The following is a 17,177-nucleotide window of genomic DNA, read 5'->3' on the forward strand; positions in this document are numbered from 1 at the left end:
ATAACCAACATGACTAATCAAGGACACCATGAGGGTCCCCACCACCAGGAATAGTGAATATGAATGACATAACATGTCACAAGATGACAAAAAAGCAATGCTAAGACCGCCAGAAATATTGTACTTGTTTTTGTGTGTATGCATTCATGTTGTGTGCATGGTACATCTTAGTTTTTTAATTTAATTATGTACACATTGGCAGCTAAAAGCTGCAAATCAGAACCACCATCAACAAGATTACTTTACAATGCAATCTTTAATTCTGACTGTGTCATGTTTTCAAGAGAAAGAATAGTGAAATAGTCTACATTGGATGTTTGTTGTCAATACCTCAAATAAAATCAATTTTGTATTTTCTTTTGGCAAGATATCATTTGAAACAGTAATGATAGATAACACAAATCTCAATGTCAAATCTAGAATTTCAGGAATGTGACCCCAACAACTTGTCCATGGGGGTGTTTTAGAACTCTCTTATGACATGTTGTATTCTCCAGTTTTGCCCAGTGCACTGTTGGATGACCAGCATATAGTATGAGTCTTGTCCCTGGGCAATCTCAAGACACCTATTTGTGTGTGTGTTCTTGATGGCTTGACCCTGAAAAAAATAAAAAAATAAAATAACTTTGCATGCTTGTTTAGTGAATGCTGTTATGAATAAGGCTTTGATTAAACTGTCTTTGGGTGTGGTGCATAGACTGTAGCTCTACCATACCAGGGTGGGTGACCACTGCTCTAGAACAGGGTTTCCCAAACCCGGTCCTGGGGCCCCCACTGGGTGCACGTTTTGGTTTTTACCCTAGCACTACACAGCAGCTGATTCAAATAATCAAAAGGTTGATGAGTTGGTTATTTTAATCAGCTCTGTAGTTGTAGGACACCTGGGAGAGAGGGGGGGGGGGTTCTAAAATGTATGACCTTGACCCACATGTCTGATTACAGGTTACCTGTTGAAAGACCCAGTGCTTGTGTAGTACCCTCTCCGTTGCCAGTTTACAATCATGCAGCGTTGGTATATTTCCAGTGCCAGGATCCACTAGACACCGGTTGTTGTTGTACTTGTGAGATTTAATCCCACCCACGTAGATCTCCCCATCAGTGTTGTAATAACATTGCTGTGGATAAGCACATTATTCAACAGACGTGGTGAATGGGTTGTTTGGCACAAAATTATATAATACACAGACAGACACACAGAATACAAACATACCTGTGGTTGATAGAAATGACATCCATAAAGAAGGGGTATATTCCCAGGAACAGTCCCCTCATCAATACAATGGCTCTGCAGGAGGTCATTCTGCAGCTGGAGGGGCAAGAAGGTGGTGTGTTTAGGCAGGAACATTTGGTGGTACACTAACACCCTCTTCACACTATCGTGCCCAGTCGAACCAAACTGTACCGGCTCCGATATTTTATTTTCACATTGTGGAAATAAATAATAATAACCAGGCCATCTCAGTACAGGTAGGTTTGGCGCCATAGTTTGAAACAGTAGACAGTATGCTAGGCGTTCACTAAGAAGATCTGTGCCCATGAGTCGGAGGCTGCGTTTAGACAGGCAGCTCAATTCTGATTTTTCTTTTTTTTACGAATTGGTCTTTTAACAAATCAGGTCTGAAAAAAGATCTGATGTGAAAATATCTGATGTGATTGGTCAAAAGACCAATTAGTGGAAAAAAATATCAGAATTGGGCTGCCTGTCGAAACGCAGCCTGATTGTTCAGTTTCACCATTAAATCAGAACATTTAATTGTTACAACTGTTTTTCATAATGAGTCTTTGTTTTAGGGTGCTGCTACATTTGGTTAAACATTGTTTGGTATTTACCAGGCAAATATCAGTTAAACAGTTGTCAAAGTTATAATCCTGTACATTGTATTAATCTGGTGAGGGATTTAGTAATAATGTAACCCTTACTCCTCCATAGGCCACTAGCTCCTCCCAGGTGGCCAGTGTAGGATACACGTTATCCAGGTACCACTTGAAGGGCTTACATTTAAGCTTTTCTCTGAGCTTCTTCCTCTCTGACACGTCGCCGATATCAATCCCATGATCCTAGGAGCCATACATCAAAAATAATACTGTTAGAAAAACAATCAAAATGATTTCCACAGGCTATTTATAGGACAGAAAGTCTTCTTTTTTCATTGCCCGACCCACAGAGGTTTATGGGCAATTCAAGTCAGTGTAATTCCGTTACCATGGAATTGCCCTAATCTCTATTGCCCTACCTTCAATGGAAGATTCCAAGCAATGTTCACATTACTTTTGTAATCATCCATCCAGATCTCAGCAACCCTCAGTGCATTCCTTCTCATTATGTTACTCAGGTCAGGTGCATAAGGTTTGTGTGCCCTCTCAATGTGAGCGATCTTAGAACAAGGCACTACTTCAACGCTTCCTCCACATAGCCACACCTGGAACAAAACAGACCAGATCACCACAAAATGTTATTGAAGATATGTGAGACAAAACATACATTAGAACTCTGCTATGTGCTTGTAAAATGACAAGTCTAATATATACCCAACTGAGGACAACTTCCTTAGCTACTTGACGTCAGATAATGTAATTTGTACAGCCATTACGCCATGGTAACCTACCCTGATCCCCAGCTCAACATTCTCTCCTCCATAGATTTTCATTCCACCATCAAGTACCCCAATCTCTCCAAGGAAAAGTCGATGTGCCACAAAAATACCCATGACAGAAGGACTCCTATTAAAACAAAAACTCAGTGAGTGATTATGTGGAACCAACCAGTGAGTAAGCTACAAGAAGTAGGACTTACAGACACAATACACACGTCATTGAAATCAATACTACACTACAAAAATATCTAAAACGCAACAATTTAATTTATTTTACTGAGTTAAATATATATATTAAATATAAGGAAATCAGTCAATTGAAATAAATTAATTAGGCCCTAATCTATGGATTTTACATGACTGGGAATACAGATATGCATTTGTTGGTCACAGATAACTTTAAAAAAGGTAGGGGTGTGGATCAGAAAACCAGTCAGTATCTGGTGTGACCACCATTTACCACATGCAGCGTGGCACATCTCCGTCGCATTGATTTGATCAGGCTGTTGATTGTGGCCTGTGGAATGTTGTCCCACTCCTCTTCAATGGGTGACATGTCTAGTTAGTATGCAGGCCATGGAAGAACTGGGACATTTTCAGCTTCCAGGAATTGTGTACAGATCCTTGTGACATTGGTCCATGCAGTCATGCTGAAACATGAGGTGATAGCGGCAGATGAATGGCACGACAATGGGCCTCAGGATCTCGTCATGGTATCTCTGTGCATTCAAATTGCCATCGATAAAATGCAATTGTGTTTGCTGTCCGTAGCTTATGCCTGCCCATACCATAACCCCACCGCCACCATGGGGCACTCTGTTCACAACATTGACATCAGCAAACCACTCGCCCGATACAGTTGATGCATCTGTGAAGAGCACACTTCTCCAGCGTGCCAGTGGCCATCAAAGGTGAGCATTTGCCCACTGAAGTCAGTTACGATGCCGAACTGCAGTCAGATCAAGACCCAGGTGAGGATGAGGAGCAGGCAGATGAGCTTCCCGAGACGGTTCCTGACAGTCTGTGAATAAATTTTTTCGGGTTGTGCAAACCCACAGATTCAGCTGTTAGGGTGGCGAACCCGCAGGTGGAGAAGCCGGATGTGGAGGTCCTGGGCTGGCGTGGTTACACATGGTCTGTGATTGTGAGGCCGGTTGGAAGTAATGTCAAATTCTCTAAAACGATGTTTGAGGCGGCTTATGGTAGAGAAATGAACATTCAATTCTGGCAACATCTCTGGTGGACATTCCTGTAGTCAGCATGCCAATTGCACACTCCCTTAAAACTTGAGACATCGGTGTCATTGTGTTGTGTGACAAAACTGCATATTTTAGAGTGGCCTTTTATTGTCCCTAGCACAAGGTGTACCTGTGTAATGATCATGCTGTTTAATCAGCTTCTTTATATGCCACACCTGTCAGGTGGATAGATTATCTTGGCAAATGAGAAATGCTCACTTACAGGGATGTAAACAAATTTGTGTGCAAAATTTGAGAAAAATACGCTTTTTGTGCGTATGGAAAATTTCTGTGATATTTTATTTCATCTCATGAAACCAACACATTACATGTTGCGTTTATATTTTTGTTCAGTGTACATAATATTATTCTGCAATTCATATTCACTGCTACTAATTAATACAGAACATATGAGACAATAAGCCTCACAGTGATGGGGCTGGATGCTACATAGTGGACTTCACTTACTTCCCTGGCTGTGATTCATCATGGAGCTCGTTCCACTCGGGTCTGAAGGACTCGTACATGCACCACAGGGGCCAGTCAAAGCCGTGTGCACTGGCCCAGTAATGCTCCACCTGCAGGTCATCAAAACCGACCTTGTCAAACACCGGAGTCACCACAGTGGTCCTGTCTGCTTTGATCCTGGCCAGCAGTGGCTCTGCCCTGTAAGCGTGGACAACAAAAATCAATAAATCAAAGACAAGCAGACAGATGCTGCCCAAATAATGTAGGGGAAACACCATACACGCATGGCACTTACCATCCGACATTGACTTCAATGTGGGCATCCAGAACGGCCACTGTATCGGCGGTGGCGTGCGCCCACCCTGAGATGCGAGCTTGAGTCAGACCCATCTGATACTTGTGTCTCACCCTCTTTATAAGGCCCGGCCGGTCCTTGTGGATGAACTCTATGTAGGCAGCTAGCTTTTCTCCCAGGTCCTCTGTGGAGAGAAGAGGTTCATAATTAAGACTATAGACAAATATTTACTCCACTAGTAACAAAAGCACAACAAACACAGATCGTTATAGTCATGGAATGGTGACCGTGAGATGCACCATTGGAGCTGTGGTCGTCCACCAGAATGATTTCTCTCAGCAGGTGTTCAGGGGTTCGGTTGATGATGCTGCGGATTGCCCTCTTAATGATAGACAGGGCCTCGTCCAGGTAGATCAACACCACAGCAATACTGGGCAGGTCCTTGGGGTATTTCTTCTGCAAACATCTGAGTGTTGAGAGATTATTTAGAAGGCATACCACCACATGTGATTTGTGTCTTACCATTTATCAGACTGTAATATTTAAATGTCCTCCTAATTTCATCAAGTCATGACCAAGCAGCGTAGTTACAGTCATTACATTTTAGTAATTTAGCAGACGCTCTTATCCAGAGCGACTTACAGTTAGAGAGTGCATACATTTTCAACAAAGTTACGGTCCTGATTACAGTTGGTTTAACCTGTTGTCTCGTGTATCTGGCAGCTCTCTGTTGAGTGGCAGTTGGTCACTCAAGAAGACGTTGTATCCATATCTCTGGAACAGCGCCTCGGCCTCTCTCTGCTCCTCCTCTGAGAGGTCATCACCCCACTTTGTAAACAGGTAGGAGTTGGGATACAATTTGGGCACCACCATCTTCTTTGCCTCTGTTACCGCAACTCCTTCCCTTGTTGGGGGGTCGTCCTGATTTTTTGATTCTATTAATTTGGCTGTGAACAAAATGCTCTCAAGTATTACTGATGCCACTGAGGAATACTATGCGACAATGTTATAGGCATGAGTGGCATCTATCAGTTAGAGACTAACATCAACAATATTGCAAAAATATATATGAATTCCCTTTTGTTCTTCAGTAGCACTTGATTTTACAGTATTTCTGAGTCACTGGTAGTTGTATTTAATGATTGACAGACAATGACTGGATTATTTTGGCTGCTTGCCAATAGCAATGAAACCATAGTACTGCATATTACCCATGCAACATAACAGAAATATTGCAGAAATGAACTAGAAGAGTCACAATCCATGTGTTTATAAAGAAAAATATTTAAAAAAAATCACTGTGCATAGTGTCATGTCATGTACTTCAGTAAACAATACTGTAATGCAAAGAATGTATGTCAAGATGGCGATTGAGAACACATAAAAACACTTATAGAGCCTTGCGAAAGTATTCACCCCCCTTAGCATTTTTCCTATTTTGTTGCCTTACAACCTGGAATTAAAATGGATTTTTGGGGGGTTTGTATCATTTGATTTACAAAACATGCCTACCATTTTGAAGATGCAAAATATTTTTTTGGGTGAAACAAACAAGAAATAAAATAAAAACAGAACTTGAGCTTGCATAACTATTCACCCCCCCAAAGTCAATACTTTGTAGAGCCACCTTTTGCAGCAATTACAGTCATACCACAGATTCTCAATTGGATTGAGGTCTGGGCTTTGACTAGGCCATTCCAAGACATTTAAATGTTTCCCCTTAAACCACTCAAGTGTTGCTTTAGCAGTATGCTTAGGGTCATTGTCCTGCTGGGAGGTGAACCTCTGTCCCAGTCTCAAATCTCTGGAAGACTGAATTTCCCTGTATTTTGCGCCATCCATCATTCCTTCAATTCTGACCAATTTCCCAGTCCCTGCCGATGAAAAACATCCCCATAGCATGATGCTGCCACCCCCATGCTTCACTGTGGGGATGGTGTTCTCGGGGTGATGAGAGGTGTTGGGTTTGCGCCAGACATAGCGTTTTCCTTGATGGCCAAAAAGCTCAATTTTAGTCTCATCTGACCAGAGTACCTTCTTCCACATGCCTTTTGGCAAACAACAAACGTGTTTGGTTATTTTTTTCTTTAAGCAATGTCTTTTTTCTGACCACTCTTCAGTAAAGCCCAGCTCTGTGGAGTGTACGGCTTAAAGTGGTCCGATGGTCAGATACTCCAATCGCCGCTGTGGAGCTTCATCTTTGGTCTCTTTGTTACCGCTCTGATTAATGCCCTCCCTGCCTGGTCCGTGAGTTTTGGTGGGTGGCCCTCTCTTTGCAGGTTTGTTGTGGTGCCATATTCTTTCCATTTTTTTATAATGGATTTAATGGTGCTCTGTGGGATGTTCAAAGTTTCTGATATTTTTTTTATAACCCAACCCTGATCTGTACTTCTCCACAACTTTGTCCCTGATCTGTTTGGAAAGCTCCTTCGTCTTTATGGTGCTGCTTGCTTGGAGGTGCCCCTTGCTTAGTGGTGTTGCAGACTCTGGGGCCTTTCAGAACAGGTGTATATACTGAGATCATGTGACAGATCATGTGACACTTAAATAAAGTCCACCTGTGTGCAATCTAACTAATTATGTGACTTCTGAAGGTAATTGGGTTGCATCAGATCTTATTTAGGGGCTTCATAGCAAAGGGGGTGAATACATATGTACGCACCACTTTTCCATTTTTTGAAACAAGTTATTTTTTTCATTTCACTTCACCAATTTTGACTATTTTGTGTATGTCCATAACATGAAATCCAAATAAAAATCCATTTAAATTACAGGTTGTAATGCAACAAAATAGGAAAAACGCTAAGGGGGATGAATACTTTTGCAAGGCACTGTTCATTGTTCAAAACACTTACATAGTTTGTTGAGGTTCTTTTCAATCTTCTCCAGTCTCGTCATCAGCATAGTATTCTGATCCTTGGCAGGCTCTCTTTGGTGAAGCCTTTTTGTATTGGAAGTGGAACTCACTGCCTGTTTCATATAGACAATATACATGATGAGTGGAATAATGGCTCCAACTGTGATTCCCACTCCTCGCAGGACGTAGTAGAGCTTCATTGCTACCTGTCGACAACCAGCCTGGTTCTATGTCCCTTTGTCATAGACATTGATTCGGGAACCGTGCCCTCTAAAGACGTTACAACTCCCTCATGTAATGCCATAAAAGAATCCTTATCTAATCAACAAAGAATACGTTTCCCCCCCCGTGCCTATAAAAAAAAGGCGAACCACCACTGATTTACTTAATTAACAGTAATGGAGAGCTGATAAGCTAGATCTACTGTTAACATGATTACACATTAAAAAGAAAAGCCGCACACTCTTAGCAGCTCAGATGTAATAACGTTTCGACAGCCACGCTGTCTTCATCAGGGTACAATGACAAACACCGCAGTTCACAAGTTTATATAGTTTGAAAGGACACACACGTGTCTGTAATCATAGCTGGCTGTGGCTTGATTTAATTGGTCGATTTACAAACATCAATAGTACAAATAGAAAAGCGTGAATGGATAACATACGATCGTATAACAATTAGGCTACATCATATTGGCCTACAAACACAGACATGTTAAGACCAGATACATGATGTAGAACATCATTGATCATTGCCAAAGGAAACGTGGGCATAACAGTTGAAATCTTATCAGTTGAACTGTGGAAGGGGCTCCATAAAAACAGATAGTGGGTTACTATAGGAAAGAATAGATTGCTGAACCTTGATGACTCAAAGTTCTATAACACAGTTCAGATTGTTTCAAAGTACATCTCCTCAATGTTATGTTACATTGGAGTGTGTTAAGATGATTGATTATTGTTGTTTTAATGGATCCACGGAATCCATCAAAGTTTAGTAACAGTCATAACAAAATAGTTTTAGACTATCATCTTTTATTTATTTATGTACAGAATATTTGTAAAAGAAGACAGCACAGTTTAATAGGAGGATCAGTCTGTGGCTATGGTGGTGGTGTTGTTGGGCGGTCAGACAGACGGGCTACTCAATAGTTGACTGTCTTGGCTGGCTTGGTATCAGCCAACTCAGCCTCCAAAAAGCGGAAGCGGCGATGGCGACGCAGGACCTCGATGGCCTTCTGCTCTACGGAGGCAGGGACGATTCCCAGGTCCTCCAAGCCAGGAAGCCCTGGATACTTCATATCTGTGGTGTGGAACTGGAACAAACACATTCAGGTCATCACACAAATCCAGGAGAAATACTTACGGTTAAACATACTTCCTTCATTCATATTTCTTCAACATGTTGCCCCAACAACATGAGAAAAAGTAAATGTACCTTAATTTGTATAAAATATGCTTTTTACAAGGATGTTTATAATATGCTGTTTATGTTGCATTTTCTTACTCGATCTACTTTGTCAGGAGTTGTCCAAGGTTCGAATGGGTTCATTGCAAAGAAACTTGCAACAAGACTGAAACCAGAGATAAAGGCAAGACATGTTTATTATACCGTATCTGATAGTATTGCATTTAAACAAACCAACATCTTCCTTGTTCCTTGCCACCTCGCATCCACTGGTCAAACTTGATAAGGCTTTTTGTGTTCTAAACATACTAACAGCTTGGCACACAACTATTCATCAGTCAGCCTATATAGTAAGTACACAGTAAATGTTCCTCAGAGTGTAATTTAGGATACCATGCAGAACCAGAAGCCGGTGCATACTCACTGATAGAGAGGGCGTGGGAGGGGGTAGGGCACAAAGGGCCTGTGTGCCACAGCATACACATACTCCACCAGGTCATGAAGGAGATAACGGTTAGGTCTGTGTGGCGGGAAACAAACAAAACTAACCAAAAGGCTGACAAACATTTTGGTTGATACATTTCTAAATTCTCCTGGTTGACACTTCTAAATAATGTACTGCATGAATGAGCATGAAACTTCCATTACACAATCATATATTTTATTTTGGATTCAAGCCAAGTCCCACACCCTGGGTGAGTAAAAGATACAAACCCATGCCATAGAGCAACTCATCTAGTAGATGAACAATCGCTTTTATGATTTATACTAGGTTCACCTAGTTGACCTAGTCATTGATAATGAGCAGTTTCAAATTAATGAATAGAATTTTACTTCAATTCCTGAACTGACTGGAAAAGCAATTGACACATCCCTAAAAAAACTGCCAAAAGTCAAGCCCATATCAAGTCCTTACCCAACTAGTGCATATGTCTTGCCATTGGCATCAGGGTCTTTGATGGCGTTGATGATAGCCTTGGCCACATCCACCACCTGAGGAGAGCAGACAGAGTGAGTCTTGAGTAACAGACATGGCTGACATCATGAGGACAGACACACTCACATGAACAGGCTGCTTCACTGTCTTCTTCCCCATGGAGATGAGAGGCACAGCCTTCCCAAACCAGCGCATGTCTGTGCAACAAAGGAAAAAACGAACATTCAATCAATGACTGAACTCATCCCATTTTGAACGATAATAGCATTGCATCAAGACCAATTGGAGCAAATACATCACCTTACAAAATCTTTATTTTGGTTTATTTTGCCAATACACTGCAAATTCAAGTGTTCAACCATGTAACAGCTCCCTCAATAGTTTGCAGTCCTATACAGTCAACAGGGGCTGTGTAATTATACCACCATGATCCCACAAATATGGACACTGTCTGCTTAGCGTTCTGACAGATCACAAATAAAATCTTATTTCACTTTTTAACAGTTTTTACTCTGGGCCACACTGAAATAAACTCTATGTTCTGCTTACTTACTGGCAAAATGGTTGAAGAATCTGTCCTCCCTTCCAAACATCTCAGCAGGCTTCATGATGATAGCATCAGGGAATTCATCTCTCACAGCCATCTCACCTACTGCCTGCAAGGTTACATCACACACATTACATGACATTTCTGCATAATGACATGCCAGAAAGAAATATGTCAAAGTACCATTGAAAGAGAGTTCAAAAGAGCTCTGCATTGGCCAGTACCTTATTCCTAAGGTATTTGGAGGGGCTGCGGATGTCAGCGTTGAGGTGAGATATATGGATCAGCTTTGTGATGCCTGCCTCCCGGGTGGCCTTGGCAATCTGCTGAGGGATGCTCACGTAGGTGTCCTCAAAGGGATAGTTCCTTTTACAGATAGAAAGAGGAAGAACAGAACACTGAGTAAAGCCAAGTACAACAAACGTTTCACAGAAAGTCATAATTTAAGTGTGCCTAATGGTGGAAGCACTTGAGGTTCTTTGCTCCACTAAGGAGTAATTCAAGCCTCTGGTGTAGTTAAAAGTAGGTTGATTCACTTAGTAATGGAGCAACTCTTTATGTGAATGTTCACCACCAGTGGGTTCTTTTTAGGAACCATGTATTTTTCTAGAATAGTTTTGTGTATACAGTCAGTTGGGCCATACTTGGTCTCCCACTCTCGTCCCACCAGGTTGATGACCACATTGGAGTGAGCCAATGCTTTTCTGATAGAATCCTTGTTCCTGGCATCCCACTCCTGAAATATAGCAAGGTGGAGTGCACATATGAGGCGTGAGGGTAACCTGGCATGAGAAAAACCAACACTTAGCTAACAAATGAAGAGATGAAGGGACTTGAAAGTTAAGTGATTAATGACGTCACATCTGATAAATAGTATTTTTCTCACCATAAAGATGATCTGTCCTAGATCCCCCATGGGCCTGAGATACATGAGGTCATACTGGTCACACCGGTGAGGAATCACAATCTGAGAACCCATACGACCTACAAAACCACCAGACAGGTCAACAAGCACGTAACTGCCCCATATGAAACACGAGTATGCAGTCACTGCAGTGTAAACAAAGAGGATTGTCACAAAACCAAAGAAATGAATGCATCCCTCACAATCACATATAAACATAATAAATAAGTTGAAGAGGACCACAGAGCTGCCATGTCATTTGAAAGATTATCATGTAAAGGCTTTGGGACTGATGATGGTGAAACTCACCCAGGCGGTTGACAACATATCTGCCCAGGAAGCCGGTGGCTCCGAAGACTGTGGCTGCTACCCCACTGGAGGAGGAGCGCCCCCCTTTCCCTCTGGGGATGACAGCATGGTGGACCTTTCTCTGCTGGACTGTCACAGGGACGGCTGACTGCACCACAGGGGAACAGGAACCTGCAGGGAGGAGCAGAAAACATAGACCTTCTTAGCAAAAATGTCAGTGGCATAAACTGAAATCTGATTAATCTAGCTAGCTACTAATTAGTGATGTTGACAGAGATGACAGAGACCTTTTTAACTAGTGTCAGTCACTGGAATGCAACAAAGGTCCACTAACTTGGTACCACAGTAAACAGCTGACATGACCATTCCATATTGATAAACACTGTCTGTCCAGACGACCTAGCTAGCTGTCTAACTAGCAAGTTAACTCGCTAGCTAGCGTGGGATCTAGGCCCTGGGAGGTATTAATCCAGTGAAAGTTATGCAAATTCCTGTTTTATACGTTGGCCATGAAATGTATATACGGGACTGTCAGTAGCATTTAGCTAGGACTAGCTCTTTACCGGTTGGCATATGCCATGGTGCTAGAAATTAGATAGCTAACCGGCTAACTTAGGTCATAGCACAAACAGGGTCACAAACTGTAGCAATGTCGCTTAAAAACAATTCTGTGTTCAGATTAAACATTATTTAAACTATCTATGAACAGTTCACTTATCAGTGCATTTCTATCATCTAAAAGTGCATGTTTTGGTATTACTCACTTGAAAACCTGGGAAGGACACTCGCAGGACGGCTAACGAGCGCAGCGACCGCCATGTTTCTGCTCTGAAAGCGCTTCTTGGTACGGCAAGTCAGAAGGGTCTGGGTTTGCGTGAGTTCATGGATTCGTTTGTTTGAGAGCGTTATAATTTCAACATGTTGACAATGTAACAGTATTTTTGCTATATTGAAATCACTATTTTGAAATATAACCCGCCAGCCAATGACTAACCTAACATATCCGGCGTAAAAGAAACGCCTGAGCGGAGTCCCCACATCCGGTTTTCAGAGGGAAATTAAGATAAATTGAAGATACAGTATCCCTGAAAACCGGATGTTTCCGGTTTTATCACCCCTCATAGGCTAGCCAGGGACTGAATATGGAAAATTAGCCTGTCCTAAAAGCTGGTGTAAAATTCAAGAAGTGAAATAACAAATATTGATAATAACATGCCATTTAGCAGACGCTTTTATCCAAAGCGACTTACAGTCATTTTTTTCATACATTTTTTACGTATGGGTGGTCCCGGGGATCGAACCCACTACCCTCTACCAATTGAGCTACAGAGGGCCACTTATTTTATTTTTTTTGATCATCACGCAACTCTTACTGATCTTATAATATGTTTGTGCTTGCAGTGCAGTGTTATTTTGTGTTGCCTACAAAGTTATTTCTCTGCAAGTAAACTAGTACTATACAGTATGTAATGGGTTGGGTTTACATGGCATAGCCATATAAGTATAAAATACCTCCAATTTAGTTGTTATTTATTTGTGTATGAATAATGAAGATGTAAGACTGAGACATACAAGTTGAAACAGCTACTATATATATGTTTTGTTTCCACTTATATTCTCATTCAATCCTGTAACTCTTCAATATTTTGTGTGACTAAGCTAGGTTTCCATCCCATTGGCGACAGATTTTCATGCAAATATTCTAAAATCTGTATAAAAACAATATGCGCATTTTCTCACCAGAGATGTGTTTACATAAAATTGACTTGTTGGGGATAAAAGCTGTGAGTGATGACGTGGTACATATAACAATACCTTTTGCGGAAAAATTCAAATGTAACGAATAAAAAATACAAGTTAAATGGTTTTCCATCGCATTTCCAACTCCAGGATTCTTCAGATAGCATTGAGGAGTACACCACATCAGTCACTGGCTTCATCAATAAGTGCATCGATGACGTCGTCCCCACAGTGACCGTACGTACATACCCCAACCAGAAGCCATGGATTACAGGCAACATCCGCACTGAGCTAAAGGGTAGAGCTGCCGCTTTCAAGGAACGGGACTCTAACCCGGAAGCTTATAAGAAATCCCGCTATGCCCTCAGACGAACCATCAAACAGGCAAAGAGTCAATACAGGACTAAGATTGAATCGTACTACACCGGCTCTGACGCTCGTCGGATGTGGCAGGGCTTGAAAACTATTACAGACTACAAAGGGAAGCACAGCCGCGAACTGCTCAGTGACACAAGCCTACCAGACGAGCTAAATCACTTCTATGCTCGCTTCGAGGCAAGCAACACTGAAGCATGCATGAGAGCATCAGCTGTTCCGGATGACTATGTGATCACGCTCTACGTAGCCGATGTGAGTAAGACTTTTAAGCAGGTCAACATTCACAAGGCCGCAGGGCCAGATGGATTACCAGGACGTGTACTCCGAGCATGTGCTGACCAACTGGCAAGTGTCTTCACTGACATTTTCAACATGTCCCTGACTGAGTCTGTAATACCAATATGTTTCAAGCAGACCACCATAGTCCCTGTGCCCAAGGACACTAAGATAACCTGCCTAAATGACTACCGACCCGTAGCACTCACGTCTGTAGCCATGAAGTGCTTTGAAAGGCTGGTCATGGCTCACATCAACACCATTATCCCAGAAACCCTAGACCCACTCCAATTTGCATACCGCCCCAACAGATCCACAGATGATGCAATCTCTATTGCACTCCACACTGCCCTTTCCCACCTGGACAAGAGAAACACCTACGTGAGAATGCTATTCATTGACTACAGCTCAGCGTTCAACACCATAGTGCCCTCAAAGCTCATCACTAAGCTAAGGATCCTGGGACTAAACACCTCCCTCTGCAACTGGATCCTGGACTTCCTGACGGGCCGCCCCCAGGTGGTAAGGGTAGGTAACAGCACGTCTGCCACGCTGATCCTCAACACGGGGGCCCCTCAGGGGTGCGTGCTCAGTCCCCTCCTGTACTCCCTGTTCACCCATGACTGCATGGCCAGGCACGACTCCAACACCATCATTAAGTTTGCCAACGACGCAACAGTGGTAGGCCTGATCACCGACAACGATGAGACAGCCTATAGGGAGGAGGTCAGAGACCTGGCCGTGTGGTGCCAGGATAACAACCTCTCCCTCAACGTGATCAAGACAAAGGAGATGATTGTGGACTACAGGAAAAAAAAGAGGACTGAGCACGCCCCCATTCGCATCGACGGGGATGTAGTGGAACAGGTTGAGAGCTTCAAGTTCCTTGGTGTCCACATCACCAACGAACTATCATGGTCCAAACACACCAAGACAGTCGTGAAGAAGGCACGACAAAACCTATTCCCCCTCAGGAGACTGAAAATATTTGGCATGGGTCCTCAGATCCTCAAAAAGTTCTACAGCTGCACCATCGAGAGCATCCTGACTGGTTGCATCACCGCCTGGTATGGCAACTGCTCGGCCTCCGACCGCAAGGCACTACAGAGGTTAGTGCGTACGGCCCAGTACATCACTGGGGCAAAGCTTCCTGCCATCCAGGACCTCTATACCAGGCGGTGTCAGAGGAAGGCCCTAAAATTGTCAAAGACTCAAGCCACCCTAGTCATAGACTGTTCTCTCTGCTACCGCACGGCAAGCGGTACCGGAGCGCCAAGTCTAGGTCCAAAAGGCTTCTCAACAGCTTCTATCCCCAAGCCATAAGACTCCTGAACAGCTAATCATGGCTACCCGGACTATTTGCACTGAATGTATATAGCCTCCCTACTGCTATTTTATTTTACTGCTGCTCTTTAGCTATTTGCTTTTATTTTTTATTTTTCTCAATTAACACTTTTTTATTTTATATTTTTCTTTAAAAAACTGCATTGTTGGTTAAGGGTTTGTAAGCATTTCACTGTAATGTCTACACCTGTTGTATTCGGCGCATGTGGCAAATAAAAATTGATTTGATTTGATTTTCTCACAAAACATGTTGCGTTAGATAGCGAGTGTGCCCACTCTGGTATTGGCACGTGCGCTCTAGTCTAGCCAACATCTCGCAGATACAGTGCGGGTAGGCCTTTAGCCTATGATGAGATTATTATGGACAAAAAAGTGAGTTTATTTTTATTTGTCAAACGGCAGCCAAGCATCGATGATCATGTTACCAGAAAAAGACCCTCGATATTTATTGGAAAGGAGCATCATGTTCATAACCTTCAGAGGCGGTGCGTGGGTAAAATCACAGGGGAAGCCAGGCAATAAAAAAGCCATAGGCTATTACAACCTATGTGTTGTGATAATTGCGTTGTTTGCTCTATAATGTGTTAGCTCATATGCCCTGACACCGTGATATAGTCCTATAGGAATAAGGCTCAGATAATAAGAAGACACAGTGGCAGAATAAATTCAACTACATCTTTGTTTATTCACAAAACCGGAGAGCAACATCTGTCCGGTGAAGTCCACAAAACATATTGCATGTAACAAACAGGTGAATGTTTAAAAAATGTTCGGACTACTAAACAACTATTGATTTAAAACCACGGAGAGTTATCGAAGTCGCAAAGAAAACAGTCACTGCCTCCACTATTCCAGCACCATTTCAACTTCAACATTTCAACATCTTCTAATCACCTATGCTTAGTCTTACACAACGAAAAGATACCAAAAACGATTTAGTCCAATCAACGTAAGCTAAATATAATGTGGCTGTCCATGGTACTGATTTCTATGTGTGTGTTGTGTGCGTGTGTGCGTAGAAAAAAACATGTTGACTCACCCTACCTGTACAGAAATGCCAATGCCATCCTCTTTCATGTTACCTAAACCGACTCTGTCATCACCTTGCACTTTCACCACCCTGTAAAGTTCACCATCACTTATTTCACCTGTAGCCGAATAAACTGCATGCTTTCGGACCACACAACATGTCATCGCGTGACTCCAAGTTTACTTCGATATGATTGATGGTTATTACATCAATATTTGCGCAAAAAAAGCGTTTCCACTGACATTTTTTAAAACATTTGAGTCATTTTAGCAGAAGCTCTTATCCAGAGCGACTTACAGTTAGTGAGTGCATACATTATTTTATTTTTCATACTGGCCCCCCGTGGGAATTGAACCCACAACCCTGGCGTTGCAAACGCCATGCTCTACCAACTGAGCTACATCCCTGCCGGCCATTCCCTCCCCTCCCCTACCCTGGACGACGCTGGGCCAATTGTGCGACACAAAAATATCCCACCTTGCCTAGCGTATTTTGTTTTGTCGACATTTGTAAAGTTTACCGACAAATGTTCTTTCCATCAGGCCTGTCATTACATTTTTTAAAAACTTTACCCACTTAAGGTTGGATGGAAGTTATGGTGACTCTACCTGTAAGCTTGTGTAGCCAGGTCATTTATCAGATGCAAGGGAAATGACAGCATACATTTCACAAAACACTGTACCCTGTCCCTACAGCTACAAAGAGATGATGTCACCAATACCAGGATGTTCTGGTCTATATGCTCTATATTCTTTGTCATTATGTTGACTTCTAGAAACTGCCATGGGATAACAAAAAAGTATGCTACTGTCAGAAACCGCGACAGTGAAATGCGGTAGGCGAAGTCACACGC

General features: G+C 42.4%; 2 protein-coding genes across 2 annotated transcripts; both read right to left on the minus strand.

Annotated features, from left to right (window-relative positions):
* Positions 1 to 237: 237 nt before the first annotated feature.
* On the minus strand, positions 238 to 7,963 carry LOC121532309 (probable polypeptide N-acetylgalactosaminyltransferase 8). Its single transcript, XM_041838174.1, has 11 exons — positions 7,451 to 7,963; positions 5,296 to 5,542; positions 4,895 to 5,061; positions 4,596 to 4,779; positions 4,301 to 4,498; positions 2,607 to 2,721; positions 2,235 to 2,420; positions 1,921 to 2,058; positions 1,211 to 1,306; positions 948 to 1,115; positions 238 to 598 (listed from the first exon to the last, which is right to left on the minus strand). Exons 1-11 carry the CDS (start codon positions 7,650 to 7,652, stop codon positions 464 to 466), a joined length of 1,836 nt encoding a protein of 611 aa, XP_041694108.1. The 5' UTR covers positions 7,653 to 7,963; the 3' UTR covers positions 238 to 463.
* A 61-nt stretch (positions 7,964 to 8,024) lies between these two features.
* LOC121532311 (NADH dehydrogenase [ubiquinone] 1 alpha subcomplex subunit 9, mitochondrial) lies at positions 8,025 to 12,616 on the minus strand. The gene is made up of 11 exons (XM_041838175.2): positions 12,321 to 12,616; positions 11,557 to 11,727; positions 11,230 to 11,327; positions 10,988 to 11,079; positions 10,568 to 10,709; positions 10,350 to 10,452; positions 9,923 to 9,993; positions 9,776 to 9,852; positions 9,284 to 9,379; positions 8,959 to 9,025; positions 8,025 to 8,767 (listed from the first exon to the last, which is right to left on the minus strand). The coding sequence occupies exons 1-11, from the start codon at positions 12,373 to 12,375 to the stop codon at positions 8,597 to 8,599; spliced, it is 1,143 nt and encodes a 380-aa protein (XP_041694109.1). The 5' UTR covers positions 12,376 to 12,616; the 3' UTR covers positions 8,025 to 8,596.
* Between the last annotated feature and the right edge of the window lie 4,561 nt (positions 12,617 to 17,177).

The sequence above is a fragment of the Coregonus clupeaformis genome, chromosome 19, assembly GCF_020615455.1.
Source record: "Coregonus clupeaformis isolate EN_2021a chromosome 19, ASM2061545v1, whole genome shotgun sequence".
Classification (NCBI taxonomy): domain Eukaryota; kingdom Metazoa; phylum Chordata; class Actinopteri; order Salmoniformes; family Salmonidae; genus Coregonus; species Coregonus clupeaformis.

Bases quoted from the DNA above. Each gene is read 5' to 3' on its own strand.
- LOC121532309 (XM_041838174.1), bottom strand. From the start codon at position 7,652: ATGAAGCTCTACTACGTCCTGCGAGGAGTGGGAATCACAGTTGGAGCC. The intron at 1,307-1,920 runs GTAAGGGTTACA...TTGCCCCTCCAG, and splicing joins AGCTAGTGGCCTATGGAGGA to CTGCAGAATGACCTCCTGCA. The intron at 1,116-1,210 runs GTATGTTTGTAT...GCTTATCCACAG, and splicing joins GTCATTTCTATCAACCACAG to CAATGTTATTACAACACTGA.
- LOC121532311 (XM_041838175.2), bottom strand. From the start codon at position 12,375: ATGGCGGTCGCTGCGCTCGTTAGCCGTCCTGCGAGTGTCCTTCCCAGG. The intron at 9,026-9,283 runs GTGAGTATGCAC...CTCTGGTTTCAG, and splicing joins CTCCCACGCCCTCTCTATCA to TCTTGTTGCAAGTTTCTTTG. The intron at 8,768-8,958 runs GTAAGAAAATGC...TGTTTGTTCCAG, and splicing joins CTCCTGACAAAGTAGATCGA to TTCCACACCACAGATATGAA.